We start from the raw sequence: 22,283 nt of genomic DNA on the forward strand, positions 1-22,283 counted from the left end.
CCTTCGGCTCAGGTCATGATCCTGGAGTCCCGGGATCGAGTCCCACATCGGGCTCCCTGCTCAGCAGGGAGTCTGCTTCTCCCTCTCCCTCTCCTCCCTCTTGTGCTCTCTCTCTCTCTCTCAAATAAATAAATAAAATCTTTAAAAAAAAAAAGAAAAGCCTCCAGAATACTATGTTCAGATAAAAAAAAAAAAAGTTGCACAATGCCATGCATAGTAAGGATACTTTAATAAAAATGGTAAATACCAGTATAAGCACAGGAAAAAAGCAATTATTGTCAAAGGGGAGAAGGGAGTATATAATAACAGACTTTCTTTTTATAATTTCTATTTTTCTATCACCAAAGACGCTGAAATGCTCTTAGAAAACACACACAGTAAAGCAAAAACATTCTCAAAGAGTTTAAAAATGTTAGATAATCAGAGACACTGCCATCATAACAGACGCTTAAATAGAGTGTTACTTTAAAGAAAAACTGAAAATAAACCTTTCTTACAAACTATCACTTAAAACATAATCTGGAAATGTTAAACACTAATTCCTAATTAAAAATGACATTATAGGATACACCCTGGTGCTGGCCAATACGAAGTTTCCTTAAATCCTAGTATTTCATATAAGCTTAACCATTAATCCTTCCTAAAATTCAGTGATTATAATTTAACTTTATAAGGTTAAGCAAGTCTTCCATGTACTATCCCATGTAACTTTTTCAAATACAAAACATCTGTTCAGTAAGGAAATTATAAAAACATAAAATTATACTGCAGGGCTTGATTAAAAGGCTCTCTATATACAGGTAGGTACATTTCACCTTAAAAGAACACACGCACACAGAAACTTGATTGTACAGAGATGCCATTCCATTCTCTTACAGTCGCATTACACAGCACACCGAGTGTTTATAAATGCCATTCTATTATGCACGAACTGAAAAAAAAAATGTATATTAAAAAAAAGTCCGTGAAGACACCGGGGAGTGGCACGTGCCTCTGTGAGGTACAGGAATGTGACAGAGCTCACACGAACTGCTGGCTCCAGCTGGCTCCGGGCACCACTGGAAACAGCCCCTCCCCTCAGAAAGACAGGATGGTCTTGTTAATGATTTCCACCGACTCCTGAACCTCATCCTCCTTGATCACAAGCGGTGGGGCAAATCTGATGATGTCGCCGTGGGTCGGCTTGGCCAGGAGTCCATTATCTCGAAGCCGTAGACACACCTTCCAAGCATCATAATCTAAAGAAAAATGGCCAAACATGCATGCTGATGAAAGACAAATGTTTGAGCATCCCCTTGCAGTACAGATGGGCAAGAGCCACCTGGCAGAAGAAAACTCCCAGGGCTTACTAAAGAAAGACGCTTAGAGTTGCAAGAGCGCTTTGTTCTTATTCTCAAAAATGAGGTTATTTTTCAGCAAGTGCATAACTAGGTTCGGATGGTCTGATCAGACATACAGCTTTATTCGTTTTTCAAAAATGAAAAACACCAGGCAAAAAAATTATGTGCTAAGGCTGTCGTATTAATTATGAGGAACCAGTGCAAAAAGAATTTGGGCAGGACACAGAGAAGTTAACAGGCAGAGAATGAGCAATACTCAAACTCAGGGAACACTACACATTCCTAAGATGGATCTGCCTCCTGAGCTTGTGGAAAGAGACTGTCCTCATTTTAGAGTATGATTCTCAACCCTGGCTGCACATCAGAATCACCGAAAGGGTTCGGCCAATGTCTGGGCCCCGCCCAGACCCATCAAATCAGAATCTCTGAGGGGAGGCTAGGTTTGGATTGTTTTTAAAAGTTCCTCAGGGGGGCGCCTGGGTGGCTCAGTCCTTAAGTGAATGCGTTTGGCTCAGGTCATGATCTCAGGGTCCTGGGATCAAGCCCCACGTCGGGCTCCCTGCTCCGCGGGAAGCCTGCTTCTCCCTCTCTCACTCCCCCTGCTTGTGTTCCCTCTCTGGCTGTGTCTCTATCAAATAAATAAATAAAATCTTTCAAAAAATAAAATAAGAAAATAAAATAAAAGTTCCTCAGGGGAAAAACTAAAAAAAGAAAAAGAAAAAAAATAAAAGTTCCTCAGGGGGCGCCTGGGTGGCTCAGTCAGTTAAGCGTCCGACTCTTGGTTTCGGCTCAGGTCGGGATCTCAGGGTCGTGGGCTTGAGCCCTGTGTTGGCTCTGCGCTCCATGTGGAGTCCGCTGCTTAAGATTCTCTCTCTCCCTCTGCCCGCCCCCACACCTGCTGCACACGCTCTCTAAAATAAATAAATAAAATAAAAATGAAAAGTTCCTCAGGTGACCCTGAAGTGTTGCCAAGGTGGGAATCACTGCTTTAAAAGGAAGGGTTATCGGGGCACCTGGGTGGCTCAGTCGTTGAGCGTCTGCCTTCGGTCATGGTCCCAGAGTCCTGGGATCGAGCCCCACATCGGGCTCCCTGCTCAGCGGGAAGCCTGCTTCTCCCTCTCCCACTCCCCCTGCTTGTGTTCCCTCTCTCGCTGTGTCTCTCTCTGTCAAATAAATAAAATCTTTAAAAAAAATAAAAGGAAGGGTTATCACAGGAAAATCCAGCAAGGAGCCCTCGAGGGCCAGTACAGATGATGTACTGCGACAGCCCACACGCAGCAGGCGGCGGAGGGGGAACTCCGGTCACCGCCACCACTGTCACGCATCACTCCGACTGCTACTCCCGCCACCTTCGCTGCCGGAGCAAGTCCCGCCGGGAGGCAGGGAAGACAGCGAACAGGAAGCCCCCCAGGGAAGTGCCGTGTGCAGGCCGTGGCAGCAAGTAACTGGACACCGCGTGCTGCGTCACGGGCCCAAGGCAGAACGGTAAGTGACGTCGCGGGGCAGTTCAGTCCTTCCTGGAGGAAAGGGCTCTATTTCCACAGGCCATTAACAGAAGTCAGATGAGACTCTGCCTAACAGACCTGGTCAACAATTTCAAACAGGGGAACCCAACAACCAGAGGAAATACCGCAAGTGTTTCAGTCCTTCCCATAAAAATAACATCTGGAGTAAAATGTTCGCGTCCATACCTTTGGTTTCCCGAATAACAATAGCATTTAGCAATCCTTTCCCCCTGACGGCTGTGACGATGTCAGACGGCAGCTTCATGAGCTCATTCCTCAGGATATTACCCATCTTCTCTGCATTTTCGGCAAGGTTTTCTTCTTCCAAAACCTGTGTTTAATGAGAAATTACACAAGTGCTAAGATTGCCCTGGTTTAAGTCATTCTTTGGAAAGGAACGTGGACAATAAGCAAAGGAAGAACACGATCAGATAAAGACCAGAGTCACTGAACTTTCGTTTGTTTTCCAAAGTCTATCCCAGTTTCATTTTTCTTTTAAGTACGCTCCGCACCCAGCATAGAGCCCAACGTGGGGCTTGAACTCACGACCCTGAGATCAAGACCTGAGCTAAGACCAAAAGTCAAACGTTTGACTGAGCCATCCAGGCGGCCCAACCAGTTTAGTTTCTAGTTAAACATATACAAGCCTCAAACAGAGCTTGCTTTAGTCACAAATCCATCATCAATCTGATTTCGTGGCAAAATAAGAATGAAAATTTGTTTAATGCAACTGATCTTATTAGCTGAATAAATCAATGGACTGAATATACTTTAATTTTTAAACTACAGTTTCATTTATTTTTTTCCCTAAAAAGTCCATCCTTGGAGATCACAAAATTTTATGCCTTGTAGTAGGCCCCTAAGGAATAAGTCCAAAAGTGTTCAAATCTACACTTTAAAAACAAAGGAGGGGGGCGCCTGGGTGGCTCAGTCAGTTAAGCATCTGCCTTTGGTTCAGATGGTGATCTCAAGGTCCTGGAATCCAGCCCCGCATCGGGCTCCCTGCTCAGTGGGGAGTCTGCTTCTCCCTCTCCCTCTGTGCACTCTCTCTTACTTTCTCTCAAAATAAAATAAACAAAACCTAAAGAAAAAAAAAAAAAATAGCCTTGCGGGCCAGGTCTGCTCACAGAGTAAAAGCTCTGAAAGCCACCCAGGGCCTCTGGCCCCAAAGCTCCAGGTGACTGCAACTCAGAAACCCCCAGAGGAGTCCCGTCTACAAGACCAAGGTTAAATTACTTTTTGAGAATGCCTTGCCCCTAAAGTCCCTCCTCTGGACTTCATGTTCTGTGATACTCGGCAGTCATTATATTTCTCATTACGCCCCTGGGCTCAAACTTAAAAGCCACGTCGATACCACCCAGACAAAAGGACACCAGACAAATGGTCTGAATCGGCTGTTACCTCCAGGGCCGCAATGGCCACTCGGCAGCCCAGCGGGTTGCCTCCGTACGTGGACCCGTGCTCCCCCGGCTTAATGGTCAGCATTACTTCATCGTCACACAACACGGCCGACACCTGCAAGACAGAGAATTCGGGACCAACCAAGTCATTTCCCGGACTGACCGTTCCCACTCTCAGCAAATATTTATGAAGCTGGTATTAAATGTGACATGAAGCTTCCACAAACAAGGGCTATGCATCTTTCATCCTAACTGCCAGGGACGAACTGGTGATACCCTGGGCTCAGTGCGAGCTCGTCAGGCACGCTTTGATGGCTCCGAACAAGAGCATTTCGGAACCAAGAGGAAAGCGGTTTCTGCAACGATAGAATTTAGAATTCTTTCCACTTGCCAAGTGAAATGCCTGGTTTAACTGCCTAGAAAACAACAGTCATGCGCTACGGTCAGAGCCCTTTACCTGTCATCCAGTACAATGACTGGCTCTGAACAGTAAACTCAAGGACAAAGCTACAACAAAACATTACTCTTTTTCCAACCTCTACATGAATCAGTCACGGTTTTAGACAATTGGTAATGCTAGGTTTCTGAACAACGGGAAAAAGCACAGGCTTCTACAGAAGTACTTCTGGGGTAAAATGCTTCCAACCAAAACAGATGCCGGAGCAAATTCCAAGGTACACGCAGTTCTCCGGGTAAAGTTAACGAAGCCGACCGGCCCCCTGGAATGCCGAAATGTTCCTATTACACATTCAGGGTGCCTTGCAGCGCACTCCGTATAACCAGGCCATGGGAAAGGCACATTGTCATGATTGGCTGACGTAAAAATATCTTAAGGGCAGACTTCACAAGAGTAGGGACTAAAGAAGCTGAACCCTCAACTTACAGGGTACAAGCCACCAGAAAGCGCCTTTCCCAGAAGAACCACATCAGGTCTGACCCCTTCATGATCCACAGCCAGCCACCTTCCAGTTCTGGCCAATCCTGTCTGTATCTCATCAGCAATAAACAGAACCTGTTGGAAAACAAGGGAATACATTAATTACTGATTTTGTTCCCACAGGGCAAACAGCGAACACTTCCCCACACAAATCTGTCATTCTGACATTCCCTCAGATTGGTGAGAACCTTTTAATTACCAACTTAAGTTCAACAGCATCCTATGGAAATCCTGCAGACACACAATTATCTCCTGTGTCAGGCCACTCCCTCCCTGAGGCCCATTCTGCTCTATTCCGCAGGGTTTGGATAGAACTACTCTATGGGAACAAATTAATTCACTTGCTTATTCCAAACATTTCTTAAACAGTTACTTCTTAAATATGGACCAGCTCAGTGGGAAGAGGAAGAGAGCAGAGGGATACAACCAGGGGCCTGGGGAGGATCACAGCACACACAGGCTGCTGGAGTAGAGAGGAAGAAACCACCCTTGGGCCCGGGAAGTCTGCCGCTCTGCCTGAGCCCAGGCTTGGCCACTTTCCAGAGCTAGTAAAAAGCCAACTTCTGTGTAGGCCGCTGACAGAGCGTACTAGAAAGTTCTGAAGCTCTCAAAATGAGGTCTCCCCCTAGTGGAAAGGTGATGTCATCTTTGCTTCCACACTACCGGCCCAGCCCTGAGCGAGGCAGGCAGGTGCAAGGTGGGCGACCTGGTGCCGGGTGCACAGCTCTCGCACGCCCATCAGGTAAGCAGGATCTGGAACGACGACGCCCGCCTCACCCTGAATTGGTTCTACCATGAACGCAGCAACGTTTGGATCCTGAAGAACACGCTACAAAGAGATATGAATACATTTTAGTAGCTTCCTTTTTAACCTATTTGGTTAAATAGCCTAAAAATAAGTTAAATCTGAAATCACACACTGCATGTATTTTTACATTAAGTATGCTAATTAAGTTTTTGTACTAACTGATACCTGACATCAAAGTATAACATTTCTGGGTGGCGCAGGTGGTTGGGTATCCGACTCTTGGTTTTGGCTCAGGTCATGGCTGGGGTCTCGGGACTAAGCCTACGCATCAGGGTCTGCACTCCAGGCAGAGTCTGCTTGGGACTCTCTTTCCCTCTCCCCTTACCCTTTCCCTGCCAACATGCGCTGTCTCTCACTCTTAGAATGGATGTAAATCTTTACTTTTTTTTAAAGATTTTAGTTATTTATTTGACAGAGAGACAGTGAGAGAGGGAACACAAGCAGGAGGAGTGAGAGTGGGAGAAGCAGGCGTCCCTCTGAGCAGGGAGCCCGATGCGGGGCTTGATCCCAGGACCCCAGGATCATGACCTGAGCCAAAGGCAGACGCTTAACAACTTGGCCACCCAGGTGCCCTGGATGTAAATCTTAAAAAAAAAAAAAAAAACAAAGTATAACATTTCTGACATTCAGTTACCAAGAGCTCCAAATATTTCAGCTTTAAGCTACTCTATCCTATTTTTTTTTTTAAGATTTTATTTATTTATTTATTTGACAAGAGAGAGCGAGCGAGCGCACAAGTAGGCAAACCGCAGGCAGAAGGAGAGAGAGAAGCAGGCTCCCTAGTGAGCAGAGAGCCCAATGGGGGACTTGATCCCAGGACCCTGGGATCATGACCTGAGCCAAAGGCAGACGAAGGCAGACGCTCAACCGAGCCACCCAGGCTCCCCAATATCCTTTATTTTCTAATACATAGTTAAATGTACTATAAAAACTAAAAAACATAGCTTTTTACTTTTTTGTTTTTTAAGGATTTTATTTATTTATTTGACAGAGAGAGACACAGCGAGAGAGGGAACACAAGCAGGGGGAGCGGGAGAGGGAGAAGCAGGCTTCCCGCCGAGCAGGGAGCCCGATGCGGGGCTGGATCCCAGGACCCTGGGATCATGACCTGAGCCCAAGGCAGACGCTTAACGATTGAGCCACCCAGCCTGCCCAATATCCTTTATTTTCTAATACACAGTTAAATGTACTATCAAAACCAAAAAAACATAGCTTTTTACTTTTTTTTTTTTAAGATTCTATTTATTCATCTGACAAAGAGAGAGCACAAACAGGGGAAACAACAGAGGGAGAGGGAGAAGCAGACTCCCCAGTGAGCAGGGAGCCCGACATGCGGCTCAATCCCAGGACAGGATCCCAGGACCCCAGGATCATGACCTGAGCCAGAAGACAGACGCTTAACTGACTGAGCCACCCAGGCACCCCAAAAACATAGCTTTTTAAAAGACATTTTCAGTGAATCTTTTTATTTTACAAGTCCTCCACTCATAATTTTGAAAGGCTAGCTAAAAACTGAGTAATTTTATATAATAAAGTAATTAAACATACACTATCCAAGTTACTTATGCAGGATACAAAGAGAAAGTAGCTGGTTCTCAGGATTAGACCATGGCACCTGACTTCCCCGTGCTGGAAACCAACAGACCATTACAGAGACCAGTCTGAAATCTTGGCCCAACTTATGTTAGGCAGACGTTCATTACAGTCCCATATCTATTTTCAATTCATACATTCAACAAATTTAATTTCTATTACTCTGAGCTAAAGCACTGTGAGGCTAAGTGCAGTACCTCAAGAGCAGGCAGATCATTATATGGAATGATTTCAAAACCTGGCATAAATGGTCCAAAACCATCATAGCTGCTTGGGTCTGTGGAACTGGAGATAGCCGACAATGTTCTCCCCCAGAAGTTTCCAGCTGAAAAGGAAAAATAAACAGAGATTATTTCAAACAAACCCCCAAACTTAATAAGCATGGTCCCCAAAAAATACCTTAAGAAGTTTGATTTTTTTTAAAAATGAGGTTTTGCTTTATACAGCCTCCGGTGAGCTTTCATTTGTTAAAATAAAACCTGATATTAGGGGGAAAAAAACCACCCCGCTATTAAACACCATGGCTCACACAACCACCAAGGTCTGGCCTCGCAATTGCTATTATAGGCACTTCTCTACTGAATGTCCAGACTGTAATCTAGAGCCCTAGAGGACAAATATTGGTCTTTTCTTTCAGTAATCCCAAACCCTAACAACTGAGGCATTCAACATATGCTTTTCCAGACACAATGAATTTATAATAGCAATAAAAGAAAAAGAATATCCTTTACAGAGAATTAGTATTTTCCTTTTAAACACCCAATACTACAGAATGAACTTTAAATTTCATTTGCAGATGAATGGATAAAGAAGATGTGAGATAGATAGATAGATAGATAATGGAATATTATGCAACCATCAAAAAATGAAATCTTGCCATTTACAATGACAGGGATGGAACTAGAGGATATTATGCTAAGCGAAATAAATCCATCAGAGAAAGACAAGTATCATATGATCTCACTGACATGAGGAATTTGAGAAACAAGGCAGAGGATCATAGGGGAAGGGAGGGAAAAATGAAACAAGACGAAACCAGAGGGAGAGAGAGAAAAACCATAAGAGGCTCTTAATCTCAGGAAACAAACTGAGGGTTGCTGGAGTGGTGGGGGGTGGGAGGGATGTGGGGGCTGGGTGATAGGACATTGGGGAGGGTAGGTACTATGGTGAGCACTGTGAATTGTGTAAGACTAATGAATCACAGACCTGTACCCCTGAAACAAATAATACATTATATGTTAATAAAAATTTTTTTTAAAAAAATTTCATTTGCAGAAAACATCCCCAGGCAATCTGAACATTTTCAATTTTGCCTTCCTTGGTATTATCTTTTTTGTGCTAAATGACTGACATTGTTCTTTGTTCAGAAACATCTTTTTACCCATTAATTTATTTCATTAATAAATCTGAGGCCCTACTATGTGGGGCACTGTCCTTGGTGTTGGGGACAGAGTGGTCTGCATGGAGCCTGCTTACAAGCTGGAGGGAAGAAACACCATAACCTGAATCAGAGTAAAGCAAATGCATAAGATAATTTGAACTGGGTTACATTCAAGCAAGGAAAGAAACAATGTAGAATAACAGAGAGGCTTAGGGGTTCCCCGTTTTTGTTTTTTTTTTTAATAGCTTTCTACCACCTCTGCGCACACCAACCCAATTAACCCAGTACTGAATTACTGTGTTTTGGCTTAAAACGTCCCTCAACTACTCTTGCAAAGGATCTCTCACATGAGTGACCCCCACTCTCCTTGTCCACCAGTCACAGCACACTGATTTTGACCAGGCTTGTGAAAGAGAAAATGCACCAGGGGCACCTGGGTGGCTCAGTCAGTTAAGTGTCCGACTGCTGATTTTGGCTCAGGTCATGATCTCAGGGTTGTGGGAATGAGCCCCACAACGGGCTCTGCACTGGGCATGAAGCCTGCTTAAGATTCTCTCTCTCCCTCTCCCTCTGCCCCTCCCCCGCCTCAGCAAGTGCACTCTCTCTAAAAAGAAAAAAGAAAAGAAAATGCACCAGTCAGCCCAGGAGCCTATCTGCTCTCCCCCTACACAGCCTCAGGAGTCTCCTCCTCTGTGGCTTACTCTGCGGGTGGGGGAAGGGAATTTCAGTTGGGAACAGCCTTCTCTGTCTCTACCCAACTGACTCACCAACTGCTTTCAATACTCAGGTGAAAACACCTTTGCACCGTTTGCTAATATGTAAGAGACTAATACAGTCTGTAAGATTGAAAATCACCAGAAATGCCATTTTTGTTTGCAAGAGAAGTTATGTTATGCCATCCTACCCCTAAGGCACGAGATTCCAAAATGGCAGGTCACAGAGCTGAGCAAAGATTTCTTCTTTGGGAATAGTAATTTGTCACCCCCAAAAACCAACTACACCTGGCCGTCAGAATATTTAACAATTTCAACTACTGAAAGAATGCATTTTGCCCATGTGCAATGACAAATTTATCCATACTTTGTTTTTAAAAATTAAAATCAAAACTTTATAAAAAAGGCAGAACCTATCAACTGAACATCATTATAAAGATTCCCAGAGTCAGATTATATCATGCAGAGGACAAACTGGTGGTTCCCAGAGAGGAGGTGGGTGGGGGTATGGGTGAAATAAAGGGCATCAAGAGCACGCTTATCACAATGCGCACTGAGGAATGTACAGAATTACTGAATCACTACATTGTGTACCTGCAACTACTAGGACGCTGTACGGTAATTATACTTCAATTAAAAAATGAATAAAAAGTACAACTAGTAATAATAAATAAGAGGACAAAGGAAACTTTTGGAGGTGGTGGAAAGGGTAGCGGCTTAGATTGTCATGGTGGTTTCATGGGTGAACACCTATCTCTGAGCTCAGCAAGTTGTCTACATCAATTACAAACATCTTTTGGTATGTCAAAAAATAAAAGCAAAATTTAAATAAACAAATAAGATGCCAACACAGGGTGGGTACGGAGGAGAAAGGTCAGATTCCATCATCTGAAGTAACTGTTCGTCTCCCAAATCAGTATCCAAGTCATTCCTCTCAACCATTCCCAGAAATCTATCCAGGGCAACTCCAGCCCTCCTCTTCCAACAGCTTCTGAGAACATGATACAATAACACATCAAATACTAAGATTCAAACTCCATATCATGCCTAGGACACGGCCCCATTCTAACACAACCCAACCTCAACAACCTGACAAAAATGCTCTACCAGTAAAGACCATCTAGTTAATGAGAAACCTGCTATGAAAAAAATCCGATAAGCAGATGATAAATAAATCATACAGTCATTCATTTTAGGGAGTGAGGAATAGGGAGTTACTTAGCAGAGAAAAATCCCATTTATGTAGAAATACTTGGAAATAACCCCAAAAGAGGAAATCTCTCAATTTTTATGAAACATTTAGCAAATAATATATCGCAGAGGAGGCAAACACACTGGAAATATTCCATCAGTAAATTGAAATAATAATGACATCGTATGATGACATCACAAAGGCTAATGTTGAATTTCACATACCTGCAAAAATAATCTTTGCTTTGTACTTTGGAATACCCTTAACGGTGTATCCCCACCTACGAGCAAGTTTGCAAGCGGTCTCTCCAGCCTCCACTCCTATCAAGAAAGTTTTTCAGTTAAAAAAAATATATCTTAAATTATCAAAAAGTAGTAAGATTGTTTTCTTGGCTATTTAATGTAAAAAGGAAATATTTTACCTGTATTCATAGGAAGAACTTTGTGGTAGTTGAAAAGTTTAGTAATATACTCTTCATATTCACCAAGCACATTATTATAGAAAGCCCTGGATGTTAAGGTCAGTTTGTCTGCTTGACTTTTCAGAGCATTCACAATCTTTGGATGACAATGCCCTTGGTTGACAGCACTGTAAGCACTCAGGAAGTCAAAGTATTTTCTGCCTTCTACATCCCATACATAAATACCTAAATATATAAAGAGAGTCATTTCAGAAAATCACTGAGTTACATAAAGTTCAAAGATTAAGACTGTTGGCAAGCCTTCTGAATACCTACACATTAACCTTTACTTAATACAGAATTGTGGTTAAGGCATGTTTTAGCTCAAGCATAGTCTGATTGATTATAAATAACCTGGTTTATAAGGAATTATATTTTATCTGTCCAGCTTGAAATTATACCTTTAACAAGAACACAGTAACATGAAAAGGTTTATAAAGTCTGGAGTGAAACCCTCATTCCTAGAAAACTGGCATTTGGAATTTTAAAAGCAGGAGTTATGCGTAACATAAAAATCATGATTACTTGACTGTAACTATCAACAGAATGAGAAAATATATTTCCAGATCACAAACCTATCTACTAAGGATCTAGTATCCAAAACACAAGTCAACAACAAACAACCCAATTCAGGGGCGCCTGGGTGGCTCAGTCGGTTAAGCGGCTGCCTTCAGCTCAGATCATGATCCTGGAGTCCCAGGATCGAGCCCGGCATCATCGGGCTCCCTGCTCAGCAGGGAGTCTGCTTCTCCCTCTCCCTCTGCACCCCCACTCGTGTTCCCTCTCTCTCTTGCTCTCTCTCTCAAATAAATAAAATCTTAAAAAAAAAATTCAAAAATGGGCAAAGAACATGAATGGACATTTCTCCAAAGAAGATATACAAATGACCAAAAAGCACATGAAAAGATGCTCAATATCTCTGTCACTACAGAAATGCAAATCAAAATCTCAGTGATAGCATTCTACACTCATAAGGATGGTTATAAGAAAGAAAGAAAGAGAGAGAGAGAGGGAGGGAGGAAGGAAGGAAGGAAGAAAAGTGTTGGCAACAATAAGGAGAAATTGGAACTCATGTATTACTAGAAACTGCAACTCATATATATTGTAAAATGGTGCAGCCGCTGTAGAAAACAGTTGGGCACCTCCTCAGCAAGTCACACATAAAGTTCCCATCTAACCGAGCAATTCCACACCCAGGTATATACCCCAAAAAAGTGGAAGACATGTGTTCAAACAAAAATTTGTACACAAATGCTCATAGCAATACCATTCACAGTAGTCAAAAGGTGGAAACAACCCAAATGTCCACCAACTAATGAATGGATAAACAAAATGTGGTCCATCCATATAATGAAACATCATTCAACCATAAAAAGCAATGGAGTACTAACACATGCTACATGGGTGAGCCTTGAAAACATTACACTAAGTCAGAGAAGCCAGACACAAAAGACCATGTGTTGCAGCCATTCCATTTATATGAAATATCCAGAACAGGCAAATCCACAGAGACGGAATGCAGGTTAGTGGCTGCTGGGTTTTAGGGAGAGGGGAGACTGTAGAGTGACTGTTTAATGGGTATAGGGGGGGCCTTTGGGGGTAATAAAGTCCCAGGACTAGCTAGAGGTGATAGCTCTACAATACTGTAGATGTACTTAGTGGCACTGAACTCAACGATAAAAATGGTAAATTTTAAGTTATGTATGCTTAAAAACAATTTTTTTTAATTGACTATAGATTTTAAAATGTACTGGGTAGCTTACCAGCTAACTTTTACCATGTACTTTTAACATACTGTGTTAGGTACTTCTGTATCTTATCTCATCAAAAAAACCCTATTTAAAAAACAAAACAAAACACCCCTGAAAGTATTACCATCCTACAGTACAAAGATATGGAAAGAGATGCTTGGACTTAGAATTAGCCCAAGCTGGCACATACAGAACCAGGACTTGACCCCAGGCACTCAGATCCAGAACCCACACTCTGCTAGTACAGGAATATTTTTACAAACAGTTTCCAAATTCATAACATAGAAGTCTAGATTTTCATTTGTTCAAAATCTAGATTACAGTGCTGGTCCTAAATAAAAATACAGCAAAATGATAAAGATGTTTAATACTCTTATACATCATCTTCTGGCCCAAAGCTAAGTAATAAAGTTTGGTTTTATTAGGTTAAGGCTGTTATTTCAAAATGTGCATTAAATCACCACTTGGCAAATATCAGTAATCATTTATTCAGGTAGAGAATAATTAATGGATGTTAAAAGTGTGAGTAAAAGTTTGCAGAGTCTCAAATCATGTCCCCACAAGATATTCAAAAGGACAAAATAGTATCTTTGTAGTGAAGAAGGCTGGCAGTCACTACCTTACCAGCCAACTTCCAAACTGAGGTTCATTCTACAAAATTATTGACCTGTACTATTTAAAAACATCAAGATCAAGAAGACAAAGAAAGACTGAGGAACTGCTCTGGATTAAAGAAAAATAAACAGACCTGAAAACTGAATGTAACCCATGATCTGAGATTTTCCTTTTAGGATAGGACAACAAATGAAATCTGGATCAGGTCTGTAGATTAGATAATGGTGCCTTACCAACGTTAATTTCCCTATCTTGACAATTACACTATTGTTTGAGAAAAGTCCTGTATTTCAGGAAAGAAACACTAAGTATTTAGGTGTAAAGAGACATCACATGTCTGCAACTTCCTCTCAACAGTTCAGGAAAATATGTAGCGCGTGTGTGCGTGTGCGCGTGTGTGCATGTGTGTGTGTAGAGAAAATGATAAAGTAAATGTGGTAAAATGGTAGCACTCAAGAAATCTGCATGAAGGCGCCTGGGTGGCTCAGTCATTAAGCGTCTGCCTTTGGCTCAGGTCATGATCCCAGGGTCCTGGGATCGAGTCCCTCTGCTCAGCAAGGAGCCCACTTCTCCCTCTCCCTCTGCTGGTCCTCTCTCTCTGTGTCAAATAAATAAATAAAATCTTTAAAAAAAAAGAAAGAAAGAAATCTGAGTGGAAAGAAAGAAAGAAAGAAAGAAAGAAAGGGGGAAAGGAAGGAAGAAAGAAAGAAAAAAGAAAGAAAGAAATCTGGGTGAAGAGTAATAGAAAATTCTTTGGGTGCCTGGTGGCTCAGTCAGTTGAGCGTCTGCCTTCAGCTCAGGTCATCATCCCAGGGTCCTGGGATTGAGGGGTCCTGGGATTGAATCCTGAGTTGGGTTCCCTGCTCAGCAGAGAATCTGCTTCTCCCTCCCCCTCTGCCCCTCCCCCAGCTTGTGCTCTCTCTGGCTTTCTCTCTCTCTCTCTCAAATAAATAAATAAATAAATCTTTAAAAAATAAAAAGAAAATTCTTTGTACTGTTATTGCAACTTTTCTTTAAGCCTAAAATTATGCCAAAATAAAAGTTAAAGGAAAGAAACGACAGCACTATTATAGTACTTTCCCTTTTTTTTAAAGATTTTATTCATTTATTTGACAGAGAGAGACACAGCGAGAGAGGGAACACAAGCGGGGGAGTGGAGAAAGAGAAGCAGGCTTCCCGTGGAACAGGGAGCCCGATGCGGGGCTCGATCCCAGGACCCTGGGATCATGACCTGAGCCGAAGGCAGACGCTTAACGACTGAGCCACCCAGGTGCCCCCTTATGTATCTTACATTCCCTCCTGGCAAGGTCCATAATGGTAAAGACAATGAGTTCATCTTTGTATTCCCCCCCGTACCTAAGACTGCAAGCACTAGATACTCAATAAATGTTGAATTAACTACATCTGCAATATAGAAATTAAATGCATCTGGAAAAATGTATACTGAGAAAACTTAAAAACAATTTTTATAAAAGGTTTCAAGCAAAAGGGAGAAGGGGCATTGGATTAATTCAAAATGTACCTTTTCCCCTCTCCAAGGCTACAGGTAAAGGATGGTAGTTGTGTGCACCATATTTAGATTCTCGCTCAAAAATGTAATCGGAAGATGGAGGGCCTTGGATTGTCTTTTTAGTCGCAACAGACGTAGCAGAAGCCACTGAGGAATGAACTCGACGACGAAGCACAGCAATGGTCTGCAGATGAGCTAGTCTGGAAAACATCGTGTCCTTCAAGTAGGAATACCACCCACCTGTTCAAAAAGAAGAGAAGGCAGTAAGAGTAAAAGTCTTCCCAGAGTCAGTGCATGTCGGCTTATCATGTGTTGAGCATTTACCAAAGTCCGCCAAAGAATCAAGAAAATGAGGGAGAACAAAGACCCAGTCCTTGCCTGGGGAAGCTTAAGGGAAATAAGCACACACATGTTTAGAGTCAAAACTGACAAGGACTACAGCAGGATGTGCACAAAGTACTACAGGCAAGGAGGCCAAGAGAATAGGTAAGAAAATCGAGAAAAACTATGGATGGGAGGTCAGGGGCTTTGACTCTCACTTACACTCTTCTCTTCTGTGCCACTCGAGTGTTCTTTACTAAGCACACATATTTTTTTTAAGTCATCAGTACTGAGAGTACATCAAGGACAAGGAAGTCACTCTGGGGAGTCGTGGGGCAAGGCTGCACAGCAGAGGGGCTAGAGAGGTGGTACCTGATCTTGTGGACTGAGCACCTGTTATAAGGGACTGCTGTGGGGCCGGATCCTTTCAAATGGGCAGTCCCCTCAGTACGCAGACCAAATCAGAGAAGGAGGTGGGATTGGGCCCCACACTGGGCTCCCGGCTCAGTGGGGAGCCTGCTTCTCCCTCTCCCTCTGCTACCACACCCCCAGCCCCCCACTCCCCTCCGCTCTTGCATTCACTCTCTCTCTCTCAAATAAAAAAACAGAATCTTAAAAGTTGCCAGGGGCACCTGGGTGGCTCAGTTGGTTAAGCTTTGGACTCTTGGGTTGGCTCAGGTCATGATCTCAGGGGTGGGGCTCTGCACTCAGCAAGGAGTCTGCTTGTCCCTCTCACTCCCCCTCTGCTCCTCCCCCCTCATTCAAAGGGAGGTGCGCCCTCTCTCTCTCTCAAATTAATAATTTTTTTTTAAAGTTGACAAACACTAAGCATACTTACTACGTCTATATTTTTTTGTCTATACTTATGTTTTAAAAAGACTACTTAAGTCATGTTTAGACAGAGTTCCATGAATGACAAGTCAAATCACACAACGTCCTAGCACTCATTTTAAGCTGCCAAATTAGCAAAAACTTAATACTTGGAGTTTGGCTTACTTCCCTTTCAGCCTGGCACGACATGGTAAATCCAGTATGTTCAGGAATTCACAGTTACTAAACAAAATCCAGCACTCTGTTTGCCCAAACTCACCAACTATCCTTTCTTCCCACAGTTCAGATGAGAATACAGATTTTTAATCTGAGATGCAGGGATGGTGTTCAGAGGATCCAATAACTCCTGAAATAAAATGCAGAATTGTATGCATAAGTGCATTCTCCGAAGGAGAAGGTCCTTAGCTCTCACCAGGTTGTATCCGGGGAAGGCACATTATATAGGAACTAGCAGACAGGGGAGGGGACAGTGGCTAGCAAAATGCAAGGTTTAGCTATACAAAATGAGACAGAACTTCCCCAAAATACTACTGTGAAGTCTAAAACATGGATTTTAACTTTATTTCTTGGCCTTTTATGCTCTACGCAGTAAGAATTAATGCTCTGTTCGACCAACTAAAAAATTAACAATTTCTGCCTTGATCAAATTAGCAATAAAACACAGCATTACATGGTGGTACTCTGAACTAAAACCCTTTTTGAAAAGAACTATAGGGGCGCCTGAGTGGCTCAGTCAGTTAAGCATCTGCCTTGAGCTCAGGTCATGATCCGAGGGTCCTGGGGTCGAGCCCTACATTGGGCTCCGTGCTCAGAGAGGAGCCTGATTCTCCCTCTCCTTCTGCTGCTCCCCCTGCTTGTGCTCTCTCTCTCTCTCAAATAAAATCTTGAAAGAAAGAAAGAAAAGAAAGAAAAAGAAAAGAAAGAAAGAAAGAAAAGAACTGTAGCCCTTATCACAGCCTTAGAAGGGTTTGTACTCTTAGACCAGTAATTTCACTCCGAAGATCTTATCATAAATACTCAGGAATGTGGAGAAACATTCATGCATAAAAGATATTCAACAGTAGGAGAACGGATCAACATAATCACATACATAACAACATGCTGTCACTTAAAATAATTATAGTATAACAACACGGAGAGGTGTTTTACGATGTGTTTAAGTGAAAAAAAAAACGTATATACAATACGTTCAAGATTATAAATAAAGAAGTAATATAAGGAAAAACTACCTGGAAAGGCACAAAAATGTTCACTGTGATTATCTTTCTACTATTCTCTACGTCCCATATTTATAATCAGAAAAAGAAGTTACAAATGAAGCTGAATGTCTGCCTAGGTTGTTACATTCGACAGAGAAAAAGCTTAGGGAACATATAAAACAAAACTAAGGGGAAAAGAAGTGTTTGAGAAGCTCTGAGAAAACGGTCTGTGGTTAAAAGAAAGGCAGAGGTCATTTCCCCTAGGAAGTGCAGCCTGGATTACAAGTAGGTCTAGAAGTTCATTTGTATGAGACAGGGTCAAATTCTAAGATGAAAACTACTCTCTGTAGTGATTTTGCTATCAAGGTCTGCAGCTCTGTGACCAGAACCATGCAGAGAGGCACTATAAAACAAACTGAGGTATTAAAAAAATACTAAGAACTCTCTTAACTAACATTTTTTTTTTTTTAAGTAAGCTGTACTCCAAACGTGCGGATTGGCAGCCCAAGGCCATTAAATTTAATGAAGTGAGGGCGCCTGGGTGGCTCAGTCGGTTGAGCGACTGCCTTCGGCTCAGGTCATGATCCTGGAGTCCCGGGATCGAGTCCCGCATCGGGCTCCCTGCTCTGCAGGGAGTCTGCTTCTCCCTCTGACTCTCCCCCGTCTCATGCTCTCTCATCTCATTCTCTCAAATAAATAAATAAAAATCTTAAAAAAATAATAAAATAAAATAAATAAATTAAAAAAAAAAATTAATGGCCTTCAAGAGTCAAAATAGTATGTGTAAGCCTGACCAGTCCAGGCTGTTGTCTTGCCTTTAACCAAGGCCCACGCTCAGGTGCGGGGTGGGGGACACCACAGGATAGACAAGACAAGCTGCTACTGACAGGAAAAATTTTATCATTGTTTTCAGTAATCTACATAATTCACAAAGCCCTTCTTCAAGCTATTATTACTCCCATCTATCTAATCCATCCTGTCTACATGAAAACATACCTAAAATAGAATTTCCATAAAAGGCTGCATTTTGAAGAGTTAATTTAATTTAGCATACACTATGAAATACAAGTTTTTTTAAATAACTCTAAGAAAAACCAGCAGAATTTCATCAAAAGCCACTTAAAATATTCAACTTGTGGAGTAAATTTGACTTTCCTATATCGGTTAAATATTTACTTTTCTTGAGGTAACCATTCACAAATAGTCTTTTTTTTTTTTTTAAGTTCTGCTAACAAAAATTTGTGGGTTTTTCTTTTTTTTGTATGTAATCTGGCTAAAATTCAACTCAAGTGCGTCATTGGCACAAACATCTTAACCATTACTATTGAAAAAGGACTGGCTCTGCCAGACCACACCCTCCGCACACCTCCAAAATTTGGTCCATTCCTACTTTTTTTTTTTTTTTAAGTAGGCTCCGCGCCCAGCGCAGAGCACAAGGGGGCTTGAACTCACGACCCTGAGATCAAGATCTGCCTAACTGACTGAGCCATGCAGACACCCCAATTCCTCTCTATTTTAAAATATATGAGATTCAGGGGTGCCTGGGTGGTTCAGTTGGTTAAGCAGCTGCCTTCAGCTGGGGTCATGATCTCAGGGTCCCAGGATGGAGCACCGCATCAGGCTCCCTGCTCAGCAGAGAGTCTGCTTCTCCCTCTGACCCCCTCCCGACCTCACTCAAATAAATAAATAAAATCTTTTTTTTTTTAATATATTTATCTTGATGAGCACTAATATATGCAACTGTTGAATCACCACATTGTACACCTGAAATTAAAATAACACTTTTAACTACACTGGAATTAACATTTTTTAAAATGCTTCATTAAAAAAAAAAAACAACGGGCGACTGGGTGGCTGAGTCATTAAGCGTCTGCCTTAGGCTCACGTCATGATCTCAGGGTCCTGGGATCAAGTCCTGTGTGGGGCTCCTTGCTCAGCAGGGAGCCTTTTTCTCCCTCTCGGTGCTTGTACTCTCATATCTCTCCTCGCTCTCTCTCTCTCAAATACATAAAATCTTAAAAAAAAGAGAGAGAGAGAGCGACAGACTCTACTTTCATACTTGGATCTTTTTCATAATCCGGAACTAGATTCTCTGAAGATGAAACCAAGATATTCTAAGAAAGAAGTCTATTGGGGGCGCCTGGGTGGCTCAGTCGTTAAGCGTCTGCCTTCGGCTCAGGTCATGATCCCAGGGTCCTGGGATTGAACCCCACGTCGGGCTCCCTGCTCGGCGGGAAGCGGGCTTCTCCCTCTCCCACTCCCCCTGCTTGTGTTCCCTCTCTCGCTGTGTCTCTCTCTTCAAATAAATAAATAAAATCTTTAAAAAAAAAAAAAAGAAGTCTATTGTTTATTTCAAACAGGTAAGATAAAGAAATTGGATTACATAAAGAACACTTTCAGGTTCAAACTGAGAACGAGTTTACCTACAGAAACTCTTAGAAACCCAAAGAAGAGATTTGGAATTGAGAAAATTACAGATTAGTAATTTATTAAAGCCAATTCATTTCAAACTCACTTTTCTCTCTTAATTTATCACCTCATCAAAGAGGTAAAACCGAAACCAAGATGGTAAGAGTTACAAAAAGGTGGAGACCACAGGTTCCTGAGAACAAGTGCCCCACTGATTTCAACCAGAATTTACTCATGTTCAGCACTGTTGGCAAAGAACTCTACGGATGAAGTCTTCATGCTGAAAGCCTGTTGGCCCCAATCCCTTGACACCATCCAATTAGTTTGCACGTTACTGTAGATAAGGCTCTACTTCTGCAATTTTTTATTTGGACAAAGACTGGAGGGAAAAACGATGTTGGGGGAGGGGAGAGATAAGCAGGTTGGAGGCAGGGCCCAGGCACTACCCGGAAGGATTCGAACCCTTTTCAAGGGTCCATCGGCGCCCTCCGTCCCATTACAAAAGCCACCGTTTACTGAGCAGTTCCCCCAAATCCAGAATGTACCCTTCTGGTAGACCCGCGGTGCCCGGTGCCTCCTCCCCACGCGCTAGCGCCCCAACACCTTCTTCTCGCAAACCCGAAGGCGCGCAGCCAAGGCGCAGAGACCCCGCAGCGCTGGGGGGCCGCGGGCCGGGGGGACCGAGGGCCGAGGGCCCGCCCGGCTCCGCCTGCTCTGGCAGGCGGAGGTGCCACATCCTCAGCCTCTCTCTGCCTCCTGCCTCCCTCGCCCGCCCGCCGCTCCGGGCCGGGATGCGCCGCGTCCCCCGCCCGCCGAGGCTGCGCGTCCGCCCGCTGCCCCCGGCCCCGCAGTGCCCGCCGCCCGCCGCCCGCCGCGTAAAACGGCCGCAAAGGCGGAACCTGCCCCCTGGCTGAGGCCCAGCGCGCCCCCTAAGCCCGTTCCCCACCCCCCAGACCCTCGACCCGAGACCGACGCCGCCTGCGTCGGCCGCCTCGCCGGCCGCGGTCGCGGACACCCCGGTCCCGGCCCGAGCCGCGGCCCCTCCGCGCTAGCGCGGATACCTGGCGGGGCTTCCGACGCCGGCCGGGGACACGCGTCGTCGACAGCACAGCAGCGCGACGGCGGCGCGTCACAGAGCCTAAGACGCGGCTTCCGCCCCGCCCCCGGGCCGCCCTCGCCACCCATTGGCTGGCGACGGAGAGCTGGGCACCAATCGCCGTGGGCCCGCCCTCCGCCCCGCCCGCCCGGCTGCGGCGCGGCGCGAACCCAACCTCCCACCGCGGATCGAGCGGCTCCCGCATCTCCTGGGCGGGGCTGCTCTGGGCCGCCGCCGGGTCCCTGCGCTCCCGCGCTGGCCTGGCCGCTGCCTTTCGGCCGGTCGCTCACTGTCCGCCCTTTGCTGGAGGGAAGACGAGGCCCGAAAGGATGGAATGTCTGTTGGGCCTCGGGCTCCCGGAGTTTCCAGGATCCCAGCCGCGAGGGTCTGGATGACTGGCAGGACCTCCAGCCCTGCGCTCCCGGCCATGCTCCCTGTCCCTTGCCACGCAGAGCCTTCTGTGGGGCGCCCACCCAGCTACACCCCAAACACAGCTGCGGGACCCCTCGAACCCTGTTGCGCTTCTGAACCCACCCCCAGAAGTCATCACGGCAGCTGGAAAACACACTGCCGACCTCGTGCTGCGGGTAGACACTTAAATGACCGCGACACACCCCGTGTAAGTTTGTCTGTGGCGCCCTCCACAAGCCATAATTAAAACTCAGAACTCAAAATGGACAGTCCAGGACAATCTCGTATGAGAATAGGAAGGGGCTTGGACATAATTTTGCCTCCACCATTTTTGTTATATATTGGAAACCAGAGACTGGGAGAGGGAAAGCGACTTGCCCAGGGTCACTCCGCAGGTGAGAGGCAGCCCAGCCCCGTGTGCCACTGCCCTTCTCCGTGCGCAGTCCAAGACAGCTGCAGGGACAAAGGACTGCACCGTGTTTCCTTAGACCATCGTGGTCAGGGGCGCCTGGGTGGTTCAGTCTCTGGATTTCGGCTGAGGTCATGATCTCTGGGTGGTGAGATGGAGCCTGGGAACTCAGCGGGGAGTCCGCTTGAGAGAGTCTCCCTCTGCCCCTCCCCCTACGGGGGGGGGGTGCTCTCCCTCTAAAATAAATATATAAATCTTAAAAAAGAAAAGAAAAAGAAGAAAGAAAGGAAGAAAGAAAGAAAAAGAAACCATTGTGATCAGTCAGGACCCCAGCTGGAAACCTATGGCACACCCCAAATTGGAAATCTGAAGTGCATTTGTTACAGGAATTATTTAAGCATG

General features: G+C 44.3%; 1 protein-coding gene across 1 annotated transcript; it reads right to left on the minus strand.

Moving 5' to 3' along the window:
- Window positions 1-218: 218 nt before the first annotated feature.
- Window positions 219-21,074, minus strand: OAT (ornithine aminotransferase). Its single transcript, XM_021703778.1, has 11 exons — window positions 21,027-21,074; window positions 16,617-16,703; window positions 15,218-15,445; window positions 11,291-11,515; window positions 11,094-11,189; window positions 7,781-7,908; window positions 5,889-6,011; window positions 5,129-5,257; window positions 4,247-4,360; window positions 3,032-3,176; window positions 219-1,238 (listed from the first exon to the last, which is right to left on the minus strand). Exons 3-11 carry the CDS (start codon window positions 15,414-15,416, stop codon window positions 1,078-1,080), a joined length of 1,320 nt encoding a protein of 439 aa, XP_021559453.1. The 5' UTR covers window positions 15,417-15,445; window positions 16,617-16,703; window positions 21,027-21,074; the 3' UTR covers window positions 219-1,077.
- Window positions 21,075-22,283: the final 1,209 nt, after the last annotated feature.

Source organism: Neomonachus schauinslandi, chromosome 6 (assembly GCF_002201575.2).
Source record: "Neomonachus schauinslandi chromosome 6, ASM220157v2, whole genome shotgun sequence".
NCBI lineage: Eukaryota > Metazoa > Chordata > Mammalia > Carnivora > Phocidae > Neomonachus > Neomonachus schauinslandi.

What these genes read in the sequence shown, in the direction of transcription:
- OAT (XM_021703778.1), bottom strand. Translation starts at nt 15,416, where the DNA reads ATGTTTTCCAGACTAGCTCATCTGCAGACCATTGCTGTGCTTCGTCGT. An exon ending in AGCCTTGGAGAGGGGAAAAG is followed by an intron (nt 11,516 to 15,217) that starts GTACATTTTGAA and finishes TTATATATTTAG; the next exon opens with GTATTTATGTATGGGATGTA. An exon ending in TGTTATTCGGGAAACCAAAG is followed by an intron (nt 1,239 to 3,031) that starts GTATGGACGCGA and finishes ATTTTTCTTTAG; the next exon opens with ATTATGATGCTTGGAAGGTG.